General features: G+C 34.1%; 2 protein-coding genes across 13 annotated transcripts; one reads left to right on the plus strand and one right to left on the minus strand.

Annotated features, from left to right (window-relative positions):
• Positions 1–589: 589 nt before the first annotated feature.
• Positions 590–1,099, minus strand: LOC138338364 (uncharacterized). The gene has a single exon (XM_069289320.1). It carries the CDS (start codon positions 1,097–1,099, stop codon positions 590–592), a length of 510 nt encoding a protein of 169 aa, XP_069145421.1.
• Positions 1,100–4,094: 2,995 nt separating this feature from the next.
• LOC101260850 (transcription factor GTE6-like) lies at positions 4,095–16,307 on the plus strand. 12 transcript variants are annotated; one of them, XM_069288756.1, is made up of 9 exons: positions 4,095–4,298; positions 4,712–4,828; positions 9,867–10,082; positions 10,180–10,257; positions 10,561–10,785; positions 10,926–11,024; positions 11,182–11,240; positions 15,680–15,830; positions 15,922–16,307. In XM_069288756.1, the coding sequence occupies exons 2-9, from the start codon at positions 4,712–4,714 to the stop codon at positions 16,126–16,128; spliced, it is 1,152 nt and encodes a 383-aa protein (XP_069144857.1). In that variant the 5' UTR covers positions 4,095–4,298; the 3' UTR covers positions 16,129–16,307. The 12 variants fall into 12 exon arrangements, with proteins under 12 accessions (XP_069144857.1, XP_069144858.1, XP_019071292.1 ...); XM_069288757.1 differs by having other exon boundaries at positions 4,138–4,456; XM_019215747.3 differs by having other exon boundaries at positions 4,138–4,298; positions 9,852–10,082; positions 10,525–10,785.
• Positions 16,308–20,580: the final 4,273 nt, after the last annotated feature.

Below are 20,580 nucleotides of genomic sequence, written 5' to 3' on the forward strand. Positions count from 1 at the left end.
GCCATAGATAAGTCTCATTAAAATCAGAAGAATGTTTTCTTTTACTTGAAAGGTTAACATTATTCAATTCTACGAATTGTTGCAGTTCTGGAGAGACATTAATAATAAAAAGACCATTAATCAATGTATCAGCAGAGACAAAATGTTTATTATAACTAATAACACAATCGTTATCAGAAAAACTAACATCATAACCATCTCTCAAAACTTTAGAAACTGAAATCAAATTTCTTCTAACAGCAGGTGCATATAGAACGTCTTTTAAAATTAAAACTCTACCACTATCAAACGAAAAAATAATATTTCCTAATGCTAAAACTGGAGCTGCAGAGCCATCTGCTTGAAAAACGCTAACTTCACCTCTAATCAGCTTGTGCGTTTTTCTGAAACCCCTCCATAGCAGTGCAGATATGATCAGTGGCTCCTGAATCTACACACCATGAAGTGGTAGAAGCAGCCGCTAAAAATGTTTCAACGACAAGTGAAAGTGAGTTACCTGGTTTGTTTTTCTTCTTGGCTAAGAAAACTGGACAATGTGCCTTCCAATGACCTGACATCTTGCAATGAAAACACTTACCCTTAGACTTTTTCACTCCCCAGTTGGAGGTGCAGTTGCCTTAGCTTTGTGAGACTTTTTCTTCTTCTGTCCACCTTGCGGTTTAGAAGTAGAACCTTTCTCAACATTAAGTGTCATTGATGGTGCATGTTTTTTGACAAGGATCTCTGCCGCCTGTAGCTCATTCAACAATTGTGCCAAAGATAAACTCATCTTATTCATATTATAATTTAGGCAAAATTGTTGAAAACTATCAGGCAGAGACTGCAATATCATCTCAACTTGGGAGTCATTGTCAATTTCAGCCCCCAAAACCTCTAGTTCATTCAGAAGACCTATCATCTTCAGAACATGGTCTCTTACAGGAGTGCCTTCAACCATCTTAGTGTTCATGAGAGTTCTCATGGCAGTCTGCTTAGCTGATCGACCTTGGTCTCCAAACATTTGTTTGAGATTCTCCAGAATTTCAAAAGCAGACAATATAGCTTGATGTTGATGTTGCAAAACTTTTGACATTGAAGCCATAAAGTAACATCGCGCCATGTCATCAGCTTTGCACCATTTCTGATAAGCTAACTTATCCTCATCACTAGACTGATCATTTGGTTACGTAAGTATGGTGATATCAAGGATTATATTAATAATTGAATGGTTGAATTACATATTCCTTATATAGGAGAAGAGTCCTACACTAGCTACAATAGGAATCCTTATACAACACAAATATATAATTTTTACCTTATTCTAATCGACAAAATCAGCACTAGTCATACAAAATATAGACTTGTACATAAATTAGGATTTAGTAGTGTAATCCTAGTGTAACTCTAACTCTAACTCGTCGGTCAATTTCGTCGAACTTGTACCTTTGACATGTTTCATCAGCTTCCTTGAACAATTGCCACAACATTTTTAGGCAAATATTCCTTATTTATTTTGTCCTTTCAGTAGTTCACAATAAACACATCATTATATATATATATATATATATATATATATATATATATATATATATATATATATATATATATATATATATATATATATATATATATATATATATATATATATATATATATATATATATATATATATATATATATATTATGATGTGTTTATTGTGAACTACTGAAAGGACAAAATAAATAAGTAATATTTGCCTAAAAATGTTTTATATATAATAGGAGAGGTGATAGCGCTTATGTGTCATCACCACAAAAATCAGAGTTTTTAAATAATTAAAATAATTTTTAAAAAACGCTACAACGTGGTCCTTTTTTTTAGAAAAGTAATATTAATTAAATAATAAATTATAATTTTAAAAACAAGATAGATACTAAAAGCACTTAAAAAAGACACTTTTCTTGCCACTTCTATCTATTAGTTTTCTCTGGAATAAAAAATTCATTACAAAAATAAAATAGATTATAAAAAAGTTACTTTATTGATATTTTCTTTCTTCTCTCTTCAAGATCTATATCGTCTTGAATTCCCTTTCTATCTAAAATTTTATAGTTATTAAAGGTTCTATAGAAATCCAACACACAACGAACATGAAAATTATATATATATATATATATATATATATATGTTTTTTTCAGGATGATTGGTGTTTAACGTGTCAGATTTGAATATTCTTTTTTATTTTTGATATTAATATATTGTTAAAGTTAGAATTATATTAATCAACTAACCGTGCAACGCATGGGCACACATACTTGTATTTATAACGTAGAAAGCTACATGACCATTGACCATTTTTGCCAAATAAAATTTATATATTTCTCTCAAACCTTCCGTAGAGGTGAGTTGTGACATATTTTAATCATACACGAATATGTTCTTATTCATATTTTGATGCATTCACTTTCAAGAATGAGGACGAACTCATTACAAGTCATAATATCTTCATGAGTTGACCATAACCATTTATACATGTCATACTTTTATATTTGATATATTTACATAACCCACCACAACATCACTTTGAAAGATAAAGTGCATCATCACTTTTTTTTTATTTTGATGGAGGATTTATAAAATTTACTAGATTAGGTCCGCCAAAATTGAGTGTCAAATAACCTTTTATTCCAAATCACGATAACTACTTTCAACCTTTGAAAAATCATTTTGGGATGATAATAATTACCTTCAAATTTGTAAGGACTATTTGGAGAACACATAGTGTTCCTTAGTTTTTCCTTTCATAATTGCTAGAATGGTAACTGTTATAATTATGTCTCTTTACGCCCTTATTCGTACATTCAGTCACTCGTCATCTTTCAAACTTATTATTCACTGCAATTAATTCGTACAGTAAAGGCAATTGGGCGAATTTCAAACTTATCATATAATGCTACCACATTCGTTTAAGGAAATGAAGCAAATTCATTAGGACAAATTTAAGAACTTTTCATTAAAAAAGTATATTATTTTTGCCTTAGTCATCATTTTATCATCACTATGGCGAATTGAGACCCATACTCGATGTCTTATACTTATAATGCGTGTTAGACCATAATATTATGTGACTCGAACCCAATGTCTTATCATCATGGTGCATCAAAACTCAAATTTATGTCTTACCCTCTTGATGCAATAAAACTTGAATCATCATCTTATCCTCAAACATTTTGCAGTTTGTGCATCTGAACTTTAACTTGATATCTTTCCCTTTTAGTGCAATGAGACCTAATTCATCTTCTTGCTCTTCAATCAATATCATATAAGTCAAAACTAATAGAACTCGCTATGAGCCTACTCGCTATGAGCCTTTAAAAAATCAAGAATTATAAAAGCAAATTTAGTCAAAATAAGACTTTGACAGTTTTCTCACCTCTAGTAATTATAAATATTAATAAGTTCCTCATAATTAATACTTATAAAATCAACGTAAAAATTTACTTCTTTATTCTTCAATTATTTTCTAAAACGAAGAATTTTTAGTATAATCATAAACCAATGTATAAAATCGTTAGAATAAAACAAACCAATATGTTCTACCTCTTCGTATAACACATATATACTAAAATAAATTATTAGTATAAGAGGAACTTTTGAAAATATAAATGTGTAACAAGAAAAAACTAAATAGAACATATTCCTGCTCACAAGTGTTTCAACTACAAACTCTTTTGCAAAGTACTACAATTTTTAGAGCATATCCGTGTTGATAATGCGTTATAAACTCAAGTTTGGAAGAACATAAGTACGAAGATAAGAAATATAGATGAAGATGAGAACTTTTTTTCTTTTTTTAGTGTGTCATACATGGAGAACCATATCTCTATTTATTAGTAAAGAAATTACATCAAAAGTCACCATGATAAATATCAAATTAATTAGTACATCATTATTCAAAAAAAAATTATATCACCTTAAAAAAAAAACTAAATAAACAATGCACTTAGTTAAATAAATTTATAACACGTAATATCAATTTTTAGACATTACTTCTGCTCATGCCTTAAACTTTTGCTTTTTAATTTGTGCAATAAAATAATTTTAAATAAATTAAGAAAATACATTGTAGTGCAGAGGGCGTGTATATAAATGGGAGAAGACAACTTTTATTTTTTTTCAATTTCAATTAGAAAAGAAATGTGGTAATTGTCCCATATGAAAATTGGGATTTTGAAAGGTGTCAAAGTAGAAGGTGAAGAGAATAATATTTGTTTGACAGAAAGCAACGAGTATTGTAGTGCCGCCGGCGCCGTAATCTCCTCCATCCAGTCGATTAACGGTACAGTTGTCCTATTGATTTAACAACTCCATCGCTCATGATCCTCTTTCAAATGCAACTGCTTGGCTTGTGTGCTTCTATTTTTATTCGATATCGGGATTGAAGATTGATTGATTGATTCCGCTCCTAAATTTGGGACCAAGGGAGTAGCAAATTATGTACACACTATTGATTTCTGTGAATTAGCTTGCTTCATGTATCTATGTGTTCAAGTTTCTGATATTTATTGGATAACCCTGGTTTCATGTCATCTACACTAATGATAGATGCAAAGAAATCACCTAGTGTCTTTTTATTGCTATTATTGCTCATTAGCTCAAGGCACTGGCAAGTTAGTTGCGACGTTCCTAATAATAAAAAAGAGTTTGTTGTGATATTCTTAAGAAACTGTAATTTGCTTGTTTTCTTATCAGATGGAATGTGCGGATGCATCCAATTTGGACTTAGAAAATGTGGGACCACGAGTTAATGGTGGGGAAATGGATGGTTTTAGATGCACCGTTGATGAGCTAGTCATGAACATTGATAAGGTACATTTCTTGAATAAAAGTGAGAATCTCTACCTTTTGCGATTCTCGATTCTGTCTATTCCATCCCTTTTACTGTGCAGTATACATATTGTAATCGCGGATTCTCACTCGGGTATCTTTTACTTTTTAGTTAGTTTCGTGTAGTATCTGAGAGATTGTTGCTCCACTTCCCATTCTCCCTCTCTATCAACAATATGAGTTTCTTTGGGCAAGGTAGCAGGGAATGTGTTGACTTTTTGTAAAGTTCCCACTTCTCAGCTTATCAGCTCACTTATATCCTGGTCACCTGTGGTATATCATACTTAATAACAGTGGCTTCATCAAGGGCCTGATTTGCGAAAGCATCAACCAACTTGTTTCCTTCTCTAATGATGTGTATATGTGATCTACATAAAGCTATTGATTTTTGTGATTTCTAGAGAGAAGGTTGCATATGCCTCTCAACTATGCCATTTAAAGCAAATGTACTCCTTGTGAAAAAAGTGGTGCATATATAACATCACCATTTTACAAATGGTGCAGATATACCTTCACCGTTTAACAAATGGTGCATATTTACCCTTTTGATAACAAACTAACTAAGGAAACCCCAAACTGGGTTTTTTTATTTCAATAAGTCACGTGGCCTTAAAATATTGTTTCTCCCATTTTCTTTACCCTTCAGACTCGATACAACTAAAAGAACCCAGCTCCTCTCTCATTCAGATGGACCAAAACCCATTTTAATACTGAGTAGAAGAAGGCTTCGTTTTTTCCCATTTGAGTGGGGTATGGGTTGGGTAAAAGAATGGGTGAGGTGATTTTTAAAGCCATATGACATTAGGAATTAAAAACCAGTTTTAGGATATATTGATTTAGTAAATACAGGTCTAACAAAAGGGGTAAATATGCACCATTTGTTAGCTGATGGTGTACATGTACACCAACTTTAAACGAGGGGTATATTTGGCCTCTTTCCCTTTCTTTTATCCGTATAGCAATGTTCCATGGTGTTCCCATCCTTTTGCCAGTATCTTTTGTATTAATTTTGAATCTGTCTGTATGAGGATGTGTCTAGCTGTTTGCTAGAGCGATATTTGATAACTTCCACTATTGCCATTACTTCGGTGTTTGTTGTGTGCCCTATCTCCTTTGCTTGTGCATATACAAAATTACCTTCTGAATTCTTCACATAAAACCCAAATGCATTACTTCTTGGATTCCCTCTTGAAGCTCCATTAGTGTTGCCTATAATCCATCCTGTTGGAGGGAGTTTCCACAACACCTCAGTGACTTTCACTTTAGGCTTGCATCTCTCTAACTTCTGAATCGAAGCAGGCCATCTGGTTGGTATTTGTTTGATGGATGGATTCCTGAATTGTGCTAATCTTTGTATTGTTTCAAGACCTGGTAAATGCATCTGCCAACTGATCTCTGTTCTTCATGTTTTATAGCATTTCTCCTCTTCCAAAGTTCCCTAATGATTATAGCAGGTACAGGTTGAAAAATTAGTTTTAGCTCATTTGTTACATGGGCTTTCCATCATTTCAGTATGATTTGCTGTAATTGTAGTCCATTTCACATTGATACTTAAAAAAGAACAAGAATAGGATCAAGTCCTCTTAGCAGAAATTGCTGTGGCAAATAGATGTTGTATTTCCTCCTGAGAACTTGTACAACACCAACATCGAAATACTATATTGTATCTCATCCTTTTAGTACATCATCAAGTGGTAACATGTATTTCTACATCCCTATATAAAGAATGAGATTTTGAAACGAAGCCCTTTGATCCACATATATTTGTGTATCTACATTTTCTGTTCTTTAAGTCTTAGATATTCTCAATCAGACTTCACTAAGATTTCCCCTTTTGTGGCCTGTAAACACCAAGGTGTATCCATATCTTTCTCTAAGCATGGATGCTTTATAGTATTCATGATGTGCTGCACTATATCCTCTGATAGAAATTCTGCCAGTTTGTCGTTATTCCATCTTCCACTGTTCATCACCTCATAAATTTTTGTATGCTCTCATCAAAGTAGTCACCAGATGTAGCATAGTATAGTCCACCCAAATCTGTCCAATGATCAGACCAGAATTATGCATTCCCCATTTTGGTTTTCCACCAAAACTGATGTTCAATTAACTCTTGCCTGTAATATCTTCTTGGATGCTGGAATCCATATTTCCATTGTGCCGCAACTTTTTTAACTTTTTTACAGTACTTGTTACTTCGTCCTCAATAATAAAAAATGATGACTTAGTCCTAAAATTCCATCAAAATTTGCAGTATAAAGCCATAGAAACATCATGTCGAGATCAAAAAGCTACCCCCCTCATCCAGCACTGGTAAACATAAGTATGGCCATTATGCCCATTGTCTACTCTTTCCTCCTATGTTGTTACTCCAAAAAATTTTGCAAACATTTTATGCATTTGGTTTATAATACATTCAGGAGGGTTCACTGCTGATAACATGTGAATAAACATACTTGTCAAGACCACCATTCCCCAAAGATGACATTTTCCCCTTCCAAGATTGAAGCCTCTTTGTGATCTACACCAAAATAGCATTATATGAATCCTTTCTTCTTCTGTTTTAGTAGATTGGACACCCTAAATATGTAAAGGTGGAATCCCTTCTTTCTATTCCAGTAGTTAGTAGTTACCTGCACAGTGATACTTATATCTCTTGTTACATTCTGATGCATATAAGCTGAGCTCTTTTCTTTGTTATTCTTTTGGCTAGAAGTCTTTTCATAGTTCCTCAATGTCATCCTGACTAGTTGTAATGTTAAAAGGTCAGTTGAGGAGAATATAATCATTTCATCTCTATATCCCAAACGATTCACCTTTGGACTCCATCTAGGTATGCATTATCCTCTAAATTATGGTACCTAGTGCAGAGCATTTTAGTTTCTTGTTAGCATTTCAACTGCCAAAATAAGCAAAGTAGGTGATAGTGAATCCCCTGTTTCACCCCTCCTAAAGATAGGAAGAAACCCTGTTGTCGTTTTTTTATCAGAATTGAATAGCAGTTGTTACTAATGATTCTGAAAATCATATCAATCAGTCTTTCTAAAAAAACTGTCACGTCCCAAAACCCCATGATGATGCCAACATAAACCTCCAGTAGTCAAGCTAAAACCCAGCTACAAGCGATAAGTTAAAACTAGCAACCAACCAGGTAAAATAAGCTACGGGCATTTGGTCTTCCACACTAGCCTTAAGGGCCATCTTTCTTTCATTTTCTGTAGTGTGTTGAGCTCCCAATAGCTTGATTCCACTGTGAACTCCCCCTTACTGTGTAGTTTCCATCTAGGTCTGTCCTTTCTAATAGAGCTGGATGTGAATTTAGAACTTCCAGTAGGTTGGCAACTTCTCCTATTTCCCAGTCATTCATTGCTCTTCTAAATAAGAGGTCCCAACCCTGTTGACTTCAAACTTGGGATATCTTGGCATTCTCTGCAAACTTAAGGTATAAAGATGCGGGAAGGCATTTCTAAGACTGTCTGCTCCAATCCACACCTCATTCCAGAAGTCTGTTTTTAATCCATTACCAACAGTGATTGAGATGATGTTGAAATGGGGCCATAGACTTCTAATGGTTTTCTAGACACTACACCCTATGGTGCCCACAACCTCCTCAGTTGTCCATTGAGTGAATAAACCATACTTTCTTGCTATAAATCTTCTCTAGATGGTTCCTTCTTCTGAGCAAAACCTCCAGAGACATTTTTGTAGAAGAGAACCATTTTGTTTGCTGTGATTCTTCAAGCTAAGACCCCCCTTCTGAGAAATGAGCGCACAAACCATACTCACATTCTTGCTCTCGAGTTATCTATTTCTGTAATTCCAGATGCTAGAAATGAGCACTCAAGTTGAAAAAATACATTTTAGTTCTTTCCTCCCACTGTCTTTGTGTGTTAGGAGTGATGTGTGCTTTCATTCTGCATAGTACGATGTGCAAGGTGCATATTCTCCATCAGTTAGTCAAGAACCAGGTCTTTTAAAAAGTCTGGGGTTACTTACCTCATCATTTTCCTTGCTAGAATATTTTAGCATGACAAGGAACTATATAGTTTTGGAAACAGGTCAAGTTTTCATTTAAATTTCTTAAGCCATTTGGTTTTGAAATGTGTTAAACCAACAATATCCTAATTGGTTTTCATCACGAAGAAGTCCGTCAACACTTCTGTAGATATGCAGTCTAATGAACTTTGTGATGTACTCACCATGTGTTGCAGTTATCCATCTATTTTTGTAGGTGATGATATTTGATATATACTCTGTCTTTGAAGTACATCCTTGTTGAAAGTTGAAACAGAATTCCCTGATAGCTTATCTCTTCAATATACAGAATTTGAGATATTCTTGTTAACAATAAGTTGGATGTGGACATCGTAGCATTAAAACAGGCTTAGTTTTTCCTTGTTCTTAGTTGGAGCTAGTGATAGGATGATAGAAATTATTGTCATGTTTGATAGCACCACACTATGGTCACAGATCCACATTATTCCGCAGATAGTATAGTAGATTTCTAATTTTCCAATATTTGCACTGTTGTCTGAACGTAAAAGAAAAGACTGCTGAAATTATGAATTGACCTTTAAACTTATAGTGTTAATGCACTTTTTAAGACCTGCTTTTCTGGAATGTGCATTCAGTTCTTAATATCGGTTTATATTGTTGATGCACATGATTTGGTACTTGACTAAGAGTTATAGCCCATGAAATCCCTCTGTCGTGTTCTTAGTTAAAACACATTACAAACTTCTAACTTAGTCCAATATTTGCTTAATTTTGACTTTCATGAATTTCAAATTCATAGTTTTTGTAAACCATGTCTACTGAAAGTCATAGTTCTGCTATCCCCTTGGGGATCTTTCTGCACTGCTATAATTTAGGTTTGTTCAAAATCCCTGCAACCTCTAGTAATTCATTGGTGCATTAACAGGTTTTGCTTCCTGTATAAAAACAATTTCAACGTTACTTCATCAAAAAAAAAAATCCATAATTTTTCGTGCGAGTTAACTGCTAGGTGCTGTACTTTCAGCTTGAACAAAGAGTGAATGAAGTTGAGAACTTCTACTTGAATACAAGCATAAAGCAACCAAACACCTCAAAGAATGCTTCTTCAGCGAAACACAAAGATAAGGATAAACATGTTCCTGGCTTTAAGAAGCTACAACAGGAAGCATCACGCAGAGAGGCTGCTGCAGCTAAGAGGATGCAGGAGCTTATGCGCCAGTTTGGCACAATATTGCGCCAGGCAATTTTTAATAGTTGCAGTTCCAATTTCGTCGATATTTTGAATTCTTGATTGACCTTATAGTAATAGTATATTCTGTTTTTGATATTCGTGCCAGATCACTCAGCACAAATGGGCTTGGCCTTTTATGCAGCCCGTTGATGTTAAGGGACTTGGGTTGCATGACTACTATGAGGTAAAACATTTTGGTTCTTTTTCTTTTATTCTGAAACTTAAAAACCTTTTTTGATGAATTTCTACAGTATGATTTTCTTATTTTTGTGATACTTTTATATGTCTGCTATCTGCTAGGCAATGTTTTGAAATTTAATGTGGGGTATTGGGGGAATTTCTTTCGGAGGTCTCAGATATGGTTATGACTTATCCCACCTGTTTTCTTAGTCTGGAAATATCTCTGTGAATTTCTGGATTCATTTCTGATGAAACGATGTTTCTGTTCAAGGTTCATTATGCAGTTGAACTGATTTCTGTCTATCAGATTATTGACAGACCCATGGACTTTAGTACAATAAAGAACCAAATGGAGGCCACGGATGGCACTGGGTATAAGCATGTCAGAGAGATCAGTGCTGATGTTAGGCTGGTGTTCAAGAATGCAATGAAGTACAATGATGACAAGAGTGATGTTCATCTGATGGCGAAAACATTACTGGAAAAATTTGAGGAGAAATGGATACAACTTCTGCCAAAAGTTAATGAGGAGGTAAATATTACTTTGGACAATTCTGGTCTTTGGTATGGCTTCCGTGATTTCTTAATCTAATGATGCTTGTGTGTCAATACTCCATATTTTTATCTGTAAATATTGCATGATCATCTCTTAAATCTTTCCATTTATTCCAGGAAAAAAGACGAGAAGAGGAGGAAGCTGAAGCCCAACTGAATATGCAGTTTGCTCAGGAGTCTGCTCATGCTAAACTAGCCAGGGATCTGTGTAACGAGGTAAAATCCAACCTACTCTTGAAGCTTAGCTTTTCTAAAACTGATGGCTCAGTAATTCCCTTAAACAAGCTTTGATAATTCATGATGATATCATATGCCTCTCATTCGGAGCTTGATCTGCCTTGTGGTGAGTCTGAAATTATGTAATTATTGGCAGCTTTATGAAGTTGACACACACGTAGAGGAACTCAGAGAGATGGTGGTCAGAAGATGCAGGTTTAGTTGAATGACTGATAATTAAATCTATAATTGCTACCTTTTAATTGCTCTATTTGTTCACTTTTTCACGATTGATGCCTCCTGGCCCCTCTCTCCCAGGGTTCGAGGTTTTTCTGGCATGAAGCTTCAAAAATTATGTCATGAAATCTGGCAACCCAAAAAGAGAAAATCTGGTTAAATTTGTCTTACATATAATTTCGATTTTTTATGTCATGATATGATTAGGTGATTTTCTATTTAATATAAAAACTGATTAAGTAGACCCTTATATTTTTAAACCTTGTTGACATATACCAACTCATGTTGGTCCCATATATTCCAAGCTAGATTATCTATACCCGTGCTTACGCACGGACCCGACAATCTTGATTCAGTCAAAGTGTGTTATCTTTTGTCTATGAATTTGTTCTTATATGCCTTTTTTCAATGACATTATGGGCGGGGAGGGAGAAGGAGAAGGGGATGTGACACTACTACTCCCTCTATCCAAATTTATATGACACACTTTCCTTTTTAGTCAGTCCCATAAATAATGACGAATTTCTATATTTAATAACAACTTAACTTTTAAATGCCCATTTTGTCCTTAATGAAATGATTGATAGCCATGAAAACATCGTTGACTTATTTTAGACCACAAGTTTCAAAAGTCCTTAATGAAATGATTGATAGCCATGAAAACATCTTTGACTTACAAGTTTCAAAAGTCTTTCTTTTTTTCTGAAACTCAAAGTCAAGTCAGACTAAGTCATAAACATTGGGACCAAGGGAGTAATAGTTAAGAGGATGTTAATAACTTTTGGTATTTTTGTTTATTGCTTGATCAATATTAAACTTCTTTCAACCTTGCATATTATTGGCAATCTTCATTCTTATTCATTCTCACTATTTGGCCAAATACATAGGCAGGTCCCTAAAGTTGTTCGGTTTTTCCCCCAAGGTACCTCAACTAACCCAGTTTTCTATTGAATCCTTGAATCCCCAATAATTTGATCCTTTTAAATATTCTTGGCTGATGTGGAGCCAAACGTGATCTCACATTTTTTTAGCGCGTGCAGGCGCTTTAAAAGCGTCTAATTAGCTTTAAGAACACCAGTTAAAATACCCTTTTGATAAGAAATTAAGAAACCCCAAATCGTAAATTTAGATTCCGAACAATGCTTCAAACGCCTGAATACAACAAAAAAACTCACATAAAAGATGTGAGAGGAGGAATATACTGCTTTTTGAAGAGTACGCAAAGCAAATGGAAAGCGTGGATCTGAAAAAACCATATAGGCAATAGAAGAAGACATGAGTACAATGGAAAAACAATGGGGAATATTTTAATAAGGGTAATTAATGGAGAATGAAGCTAAATGTAGATCAGAAAGCGGGATTCCAGGAGAAGACGAAGGGGGTAAAGCTGAAATTTCGGTTTATAGGGAACTGAATTCGAGGCCAAAATTATACAATTAGTCAAATTATTGTTAATAAAGTATTGATTTTTCCCCGTTCTTTTTGTGTCCTTTGAGCTCTATCAATCTTCAACAACAATTAACAATCTACTGGAGAGCTTCTCTAATGGCGAAACACGTAAGTTTGAAGTTCAAACTGAGGAGATTTATGCGGATGAGAAAATGGCGGGGTTTGCACGATGCTCAAGAATCAGTGAGATCATATGGAGGATCGGGTTAGAAGTCTTTTTGGGGGAAATTGGGTTTTAGGTTTGAGGATTTAATGTGGCGCTGACGTGTAATTGGGTTGAAGTATATTGGTTGAAATTTCCACGTGGGGAAGGTTCATCTCACACGCCCAATTACCAAAAATAATTTATTGAAATTTGGCTCCACATCAACCAAGAATATTTAAAAGAATCAAATTGTTGGGGGTTAAAGGATTCAATAGGAAACTGGGTTAGTTGAGGTACCTGAGGGAAAAAATCGAGCAACTTTAGGGACCTGCATATGTATTTGCCTCACTACTATGGTATTTGAAAAGTTGTTTTTTCCCAATAGTTTTATATTATTTACTTGAGCATTGCTTTAATGCTCTAAGCTACCAACGCCATTTGTTATTTGGAAGTTCTTCTTTGTCATACCTTTCTCCATAAATGACTTCAGCTTTTATTTAATTATAGTCACCTTTTCCCTATTAGTTTTATGTTGTTTACTTGAGCATTACTATAAGCTACCGGCGTCATTTGTTATTTGGAAGTTCTTGTGTTGTACCTTTCTCCATAAATGACTTCAGCTTTTATTCAATTATAGTCACCAATTCTTGCACAAGGTAGGGGTAGGGTCTGTGTACACACCACCCTTCCTAGACCAACTTGTGGGATTACACTAGGTATGTTATTGTTTGTATAGTTACCAAATGTAATTTTCAATTTGCTTGTGGCAGCTTTCCTTATGAATTAGATATATTTTTTTCACGTATAAAAGCCTGTAGACAAACAGTGATCAATAATCGTTACTTTATGTACTGATTAATTATTGAAAAACTCGTTTGAGAAGTACCTTAGTTGAAATAAAAATCACTCAGTAATATTCATTTTTTAATTTCAAATGTAATTCATGTCCGAAGACAATTACTTTAACTTCCAAATATTTTATTTTCAATTTCATACTTTTTTTTTTGTTGTTTCAAACTTCATCAAATATTGACCAAATACTTGTAACAAATTACACTATTTTTTGTGTAAGATAATTAGAAAACAAAGTTAGCACACAAGTAGACTTAAAATTAATTAAGAGTATCAAGATAGTGATATGGCAAAACAATGCTAGGTAATAAATAATGCTATCATTAACTTAAGTAATTCAATATTTTTTAGTTGGAAAAGAGACAGATTATGGTCTAGTCAAATGGACTCTAGCTACAATTAGTTAGGATGACAAACTGACTGTGAGTTTTCAGTTGAAAACACAATGTGGTGATAATTAATGATGTAAGCGAAAGGGTAAATCAGTCAGGTTGTCCAAATAACTACAGTAAATTATTATTCAGGACAATAACATTGCTGTGCATTTATAGAGATAACCTCCGGGTCCACAGAAATTAGCAGAAATACCAGATTGCATACTGAAACGATATTCCCGAAAATAAAAAACAATCTTATGTTCTAGATAAGAGTCTCTTGAGCCAGCCATAGTTCTCAACACCTTACAGTGCCATTGGTGAGACGCTGAGAGCGTCATGCAGAAGATCCAGGATACGATTTTTTTTATAGAACTTTATTGGTAGTAGCTATGTAATACTCTTCTTGCATTAGGACATGAGATTCTCATGCTTGGAAACCAACAAGAACATCACATTTTTAAAATGTGGTTATTTTCCCTGATATTTCAGTATTAGTGAGATGTGATCACCAAAAACTGTTTGCTATTTGTGAGCCAAGTTGCTTTTACTCTGGACTGACCAAATTGGAACTTCATTTGAAATCTTAAATTTTTCTGGCATATGCAAATATAGCAGCTCTTGAAAGTGATAAATAGAAATGGATGTTATGCAATTTAGTCACCGTGACATAGCTAACCCTATAACTACTCTCATTTCTCTGTTGCAGTAAATTTTGATAAGTTAATTTCTCATTGATTTCGAGACCACACAATGTTGGCCAGCCTATTATGTGTGTCCAAGCTCAAGGAAAACATGGCCTTTTTCTCCATTGCAGTATGATAATTCTTCCTTCTGTAGTCACCTAAATTGATCCCTTGACAACAGGGGCTTCTCTAGTGCCGATTCCTTTTCGCCTGTGTTGATCCACAAATACTTTCATGGATTCCTGTGAGATCTGAAATGCAACAATTGTTTGAATCTCAATTTAAGCTGAAACTAATAAATTGGTATTAAATTTATTCAATTGGGTTTAAGTTACTCTTCTGGGCGGCCAAGTGTTTTTTTCTGTCTGCAAATGGTATAGTTCTCCTCGGTCAACTTGGATATGTTTTACTTGGTGCTAAGACTTTCTATAGACAGTTTGTGGTTTGCAACAAAATTTGCAGGGCAATCGCTTGAATGACGATGTTTAAGATGGGAGTTTGATGATTTCTTGGTTTTATCTTGTGTTAGTGCTGTTTCATATATGAATCTAATTTCTGTACTTAATTCCCTGGTAAAAAGTGCATCTCTCTTTCAATTTGAATGTACCTTTCCAAGATCAATTTCTTATTCAGTAGAAATGTTCCAGCATCTATATATAATAAGCAGTTGGTCGATCTTAGCAATTTATCCGCCTCTCTGACTTGGTACTGAACGTTTGGTATACATAATCTCCGGATTAAAAAGAAAGCTTCATCTTTTGATGCCATTCGTCTGGAGAGCTCTCTTCATGCTTAAACCTTTTTCTGTAACCCTGCTACTGTAAATTTCATCTGATTCTAGTTTCTTTGTGGCACCAATGCTAATTCTGCTCGTGTATAGCACCAATTCTAATTCTGAAATCATTACCTCAGGAAAATATCAATAGAGGAGAAGAGAAATCTAGGGATAGCTCTCACGAAGTTATCTCCTGATGATCTTAGTAAGGCACTGGAGATAGTAGCACAAAATAACCCACTATTTCCAGCTTCAGCAGAAGAGGTGGAACTTGACATAGATGCCCAGGTTATCATTAGACTTGAACATCTTCCCCATTCAAAAATTTATGTATCACTTATCAATATTCTTAGCAATAGTTTATTTGTGGTTTCTGTAGAGCGAATTGACACTATGGAGGCTAAAATTCTTCACCAAGGATGCATTAGAAGTTGATGGTAAGAGTTCAAGCAAAGGTGACAACAGTAACTCAGCCAATGTTGCTGCTACTAACCCTAATATTAGTGCTGCCTCCGGAAGAAAAAGGGAGATTTGTGATGCACTTGTGAAGAATGCCAAGAAACGAAATAAAAAACCCTCTAGATGAATGTTTATGAAACGGGCTGCAGTATAGATTTTAGGTTCATGTGTATCATCATCAGAAGAAAAGGTTTCTTTGTCTTATCGCATTCATTCTCAAATGAAAGAATGAATGAGACATTTGATACTAAAAGTTGACTATTTCTCAAGCATTGTACGAGGAAATGAAATGATGTTGGTGTTCAATATTTCTGTGAATATGTAACTTCCATTCTTTCTTATTGGGCTCCCTCAGTGAAGCTATTTTACAAAGAGGACTTGTCTTTCATAATTGTGCAAGAGAAAAGAATTTATAATCTCCTAGGTCATTCAACCATCACTTTAAGATATTTGATTGGATGCTTAGATCATTTCATATGGTATCGGAGCTAAACTGTGGTTATTGCTCTAAGCTCTCCCCTCAATTCAATCTATTAAGATTCTCTCGTTTATTGTCCAACCATAATTTTGACAAAAAAAAAGATGCAACCTCATGAAGGAGGGTATTAAAGGATACAATTTTATTTTATTTTTTACATTGGTCGTATGTTATTTGATTGCAGGAATCACAATGAATTTGAGGAAGAAGAATTAAGAGAGAAGAGTTCTAGGAAGAATCTTTGTTTGTATTTTCATTAATGAGTTGATTATAAGCTATATAGTAACTAAATTGAACTAAATGAAGCTAATAACACAATCAGTTGCCAATTAACTGCTCATAACTATAACTAACTATAAGATTATGATATAATACTCATTTATAAGAGATTTTTGACCTCAGGGATCTATAATATTCCCACATGCTCTGCCAAGGTTAGAGCCATTTTCACAGTATTCATGTGCCTTGATGCCTGCAAAAAGGTCATCCTTCAACAGTCGGACTCGTGTTTCAGAATAAAGGCTGCAGATAGCGGAATAACATAAACAATTGATTGCCTTAATTCTCCATATTTCCCCCCAAAAGATGTTGAACTTGTCTTTTCAAGTGAAGACATAGAAGACTGTAACGGTAGAAATTGAGTGCATCCCTTCCCCTTGAGATCACCCTTGTTCTAAACAACGAAATATAAACTAGAAATGTGGAACATTATGCCAGTTCCCAAGGTACATCATATTGTCATACATTCTCATCCTCAACATTATTGTTTTCTTGTTCCCAATCACATCTCAAGTTGCCAATGATAGAAAATCATCAATCCATACTTCTACTATTTCCTCTACAGTTATTATTGGTGTTTCCTCTATTATTAGAAAGACCAATTTCTCAATCTCTTAATATTGATAAGTCTTTTTATTACTCTCCAAGTTTAACCAAAAATCATAGGAAGTCGTGATCTTTGAAAGAATTGTATCAAAACAAGCTTGCCACGAGATATTTTCTTTCCACTCACTATCTAAGAATTTTTTATCCATACATAACACCTCAGAGATTTAAAAAAGGGAAGAACTTCATGTTTTGGCTATTGGTTGTATCCTACCATACTCGTCTACAGTTCATAGAAGTTTGTACAGGTCATAGATGACACTCGGGAATGAGGTTGAGATTAGGAAAAATTCAAGTTCATGAAGTTGACCTACGAGTGAACAAGATGGGTCGTCATTTGTTTGGTCTTGAACTTAAATTCTACCGGTTGGCTCTACGAGTCGTAAAAACTTCCGTCGTAGGAAGGTCTCATGGAAAGTTATGTGAATTTGGGTTTCTGAAGTTGGTTTCACGGTTGACTAGTACAGACCGTAGAAAAGTTCTTTTACGTTCATAACAGTTCAAATCATAAGAGAAAGGTTCCAAGAGGAGAAAAACTAGGGTTCAAGTGTTCTTCGAGTTTCGTCGTTTTCACTAACTTCATTCTTCCATGTACATAAGGCTATCATAGAGTTGGAGTAGTTCGTCCTCACGCCCTACATCTACTTTCAAATCAGTAAAAGAGTGATTTAGGATTCTACACTTAGATTTCAGTATTCTTCATATGAGTTGATATAGAGTTTTGTGTTCTTGAGTTTTTGGTTATTAAATTCCTATTTCTAATCATTGAATAGTTGATTGTTCATGTGTATTTTTCAGCATAAACCCTATTCTTGAGCATTCATTGAATTCTTAATGAGAATTTTTTAAACATAATTATTTAAATTGAATTTTGAGGAAGTAATAAATAGGAGTTTGAGAAAGTATATAAGAGAACTAAATATTTCCGAAATGTTTCATTTTTTACATGAATAAAAGGAGTATACTTATTTGAGAAAAGTTAAAAGAGTTTTCATAAAGATTGAATAAATAGCAGTAACCTCTTAAAGAGACCCCTTTTGAGAAATTATCTCAACCCAAAATGTATTTTTACATTGAGCAAAGAGAAATCTAGTTTTCTAGAATGAGCAATGAGTTTCAAAGATATTTCAAAGCACTTACCTTTTTTTAGAGAATAGTTTGAACAATTATCTCAAGCCAGACAAATAGTATGTTTTTATACATTTGAGCGAAAGTATAGAATATTGAGAGTATTATTGAACACCGATATGAGCGAGAGTTCAGATAACTCACAGCCCCCATAAATCATGCATATCTTGCGAACATGAGTAAAAATCATATTTTTTTTTGATGAATCCTTAGTCTTTCGGACAAAAGGTTAGTGAATCCACTTGGTTGAGTGAATCTATATCCCGACACAATATAAGATAGTTCTGACAGCGAGGACAAGATGATGTATCATTAGGTAGCTCATACTGTTGGTTGTCGGTTAGAGAATCTCCCAATAGAGTTAAAGTGTAATTTAAATATATTACTACTTATGTTGAAGTTCATAGATGAGAAAATATTTTGTAAAGTTATGTGATTTTATTTCTTTAATTCTTTACATTCAGTTGTTATGTCATATCTATTGTCGTCCTTTCATTCAGTTATTCCGTCTCGTCTGCACGACATATTTGTGCATTCAATGTACTAATGTTATTCGACCTGCATCTTTTATGATGCAAATACAGGTTTTCAGGATCATCAATAGACATTGCTTTGAGATCATTTTGCGCTTCAGATTTGATGAGCCTCCTTGCTTTCCGGAGGATTTCATATTTATCTTTTAAGTTTTGTTGAGTTGCAGCGGGTCTTGTCCCGACATCTATCTTAGTACTAGAGGCTTCATACATAGTTAGAGTTGAGGAGTCTCTCAGTATTTCCCTATTATTTTGAGTTGTTTTGCAAACTGTTTTATTTATAACATTGAGTACTTTCGGTCTTTGAGTTAGGTCTATTGGAGATACATGAGTTAGACTATGCATATAAAGCTTCTTTCTGTTTGAGTAAGTCTTCTGCTAAATAGTTAGACAACGTAAGGGTTGGCTTTGGGGATTAGAAATGGTTCTCAAGTGCCGACCACGTCCGAGGTGTAGCCTTGGGGCGTGATACTCGGAAGCTCTCAAAAATCAACCAAGACCTCACCTAGAGTTAAACCATCCCCTGAATCCAATAGAACTCTCCCCAAGTGTTGACCAAAGTCAACTCAAAGGCTAATTTTTAAAAATTTCACAACTTAGGATGTCAAGTCCTTAAAAAGACTTCGAATCTGAAATCAAAAACTCTCATCGACCATATCTCATATTCAAGTAATGAAATCGATGAAATTCCATTATGACACTCGAAACTCCAAAAGACTTCAAAATTACTTTCAAGTAACTTGGCCTTTCAAATTCACTAACTAACTCAAGTTCTCAACTTTTACCCAAATTTCGAAAGCAAATTTTCAAACTCAAACATAAATGACTCGGGTCACGATTAAGAGGGGCAAACTCACAAAATTTCCCAGAAATGACTGACCGAACCATTACATATTTTTTTATTTTGGCACATGGAGTTGTGGTTCAAATCTTTTGAGATACCAATAATTTTTTCAGAATTATAAAGTACTTGCATTACCGGAAAGTTCATTTATATTATAAGATGCTCTTTGATATGCATGATATATGAGAAATATTAGAAACCAGTGGGAGATTGTTGGATAATTGGTAATATATAGAATGCTTGAATTGAACAGACACAACTGTTCATAAAAAATATGACTATTATGAAAAGTCATATGTGCATGAAAAATATGACTATTATGAAAAGTCATATGTTCATATGAAAGAACATGTTATGTAAAGTTAATTATTAATACTGTAAATATAAAGGCTTTCTAGAAGTAGCCAATAGAAAAATCTGCAAGTACATTCAAAAGCTTTGTTGTATTCAAAAGGAATTTGTTTGTATTTACTCCAATATATAAGCAATATCTCTATACAGAAAATGATTCTTCACGCCTCAAAGCTATCTTTTTCTTCTTCTTAAATTTATACTCCCTCTTGCCCTAATTACTTATTCACTTTTGAATTGACACATCTATTAAGAAAATAATTGTTGACATAGTAATTTTATCATTTTAGCCCTGTTAATTATGAAGAGAAATTAAAAATTTAATATTTTTACAAAGTTCTACATTTTTTTCAAAATAAT

Source organism: Solanum lycopersicum, chromosome 9, assembly GCF_036512215.1.
Source record: "Solanum lycopersicum chromosome 9, SLM_r2.1".
Taxonomy (NCBI): Eukaryota; Viridiplantae; Streptophyta; class Magnoliopsida; order Solanales; family Solanaceae; genus Solanum; species Solanum lycopersicum.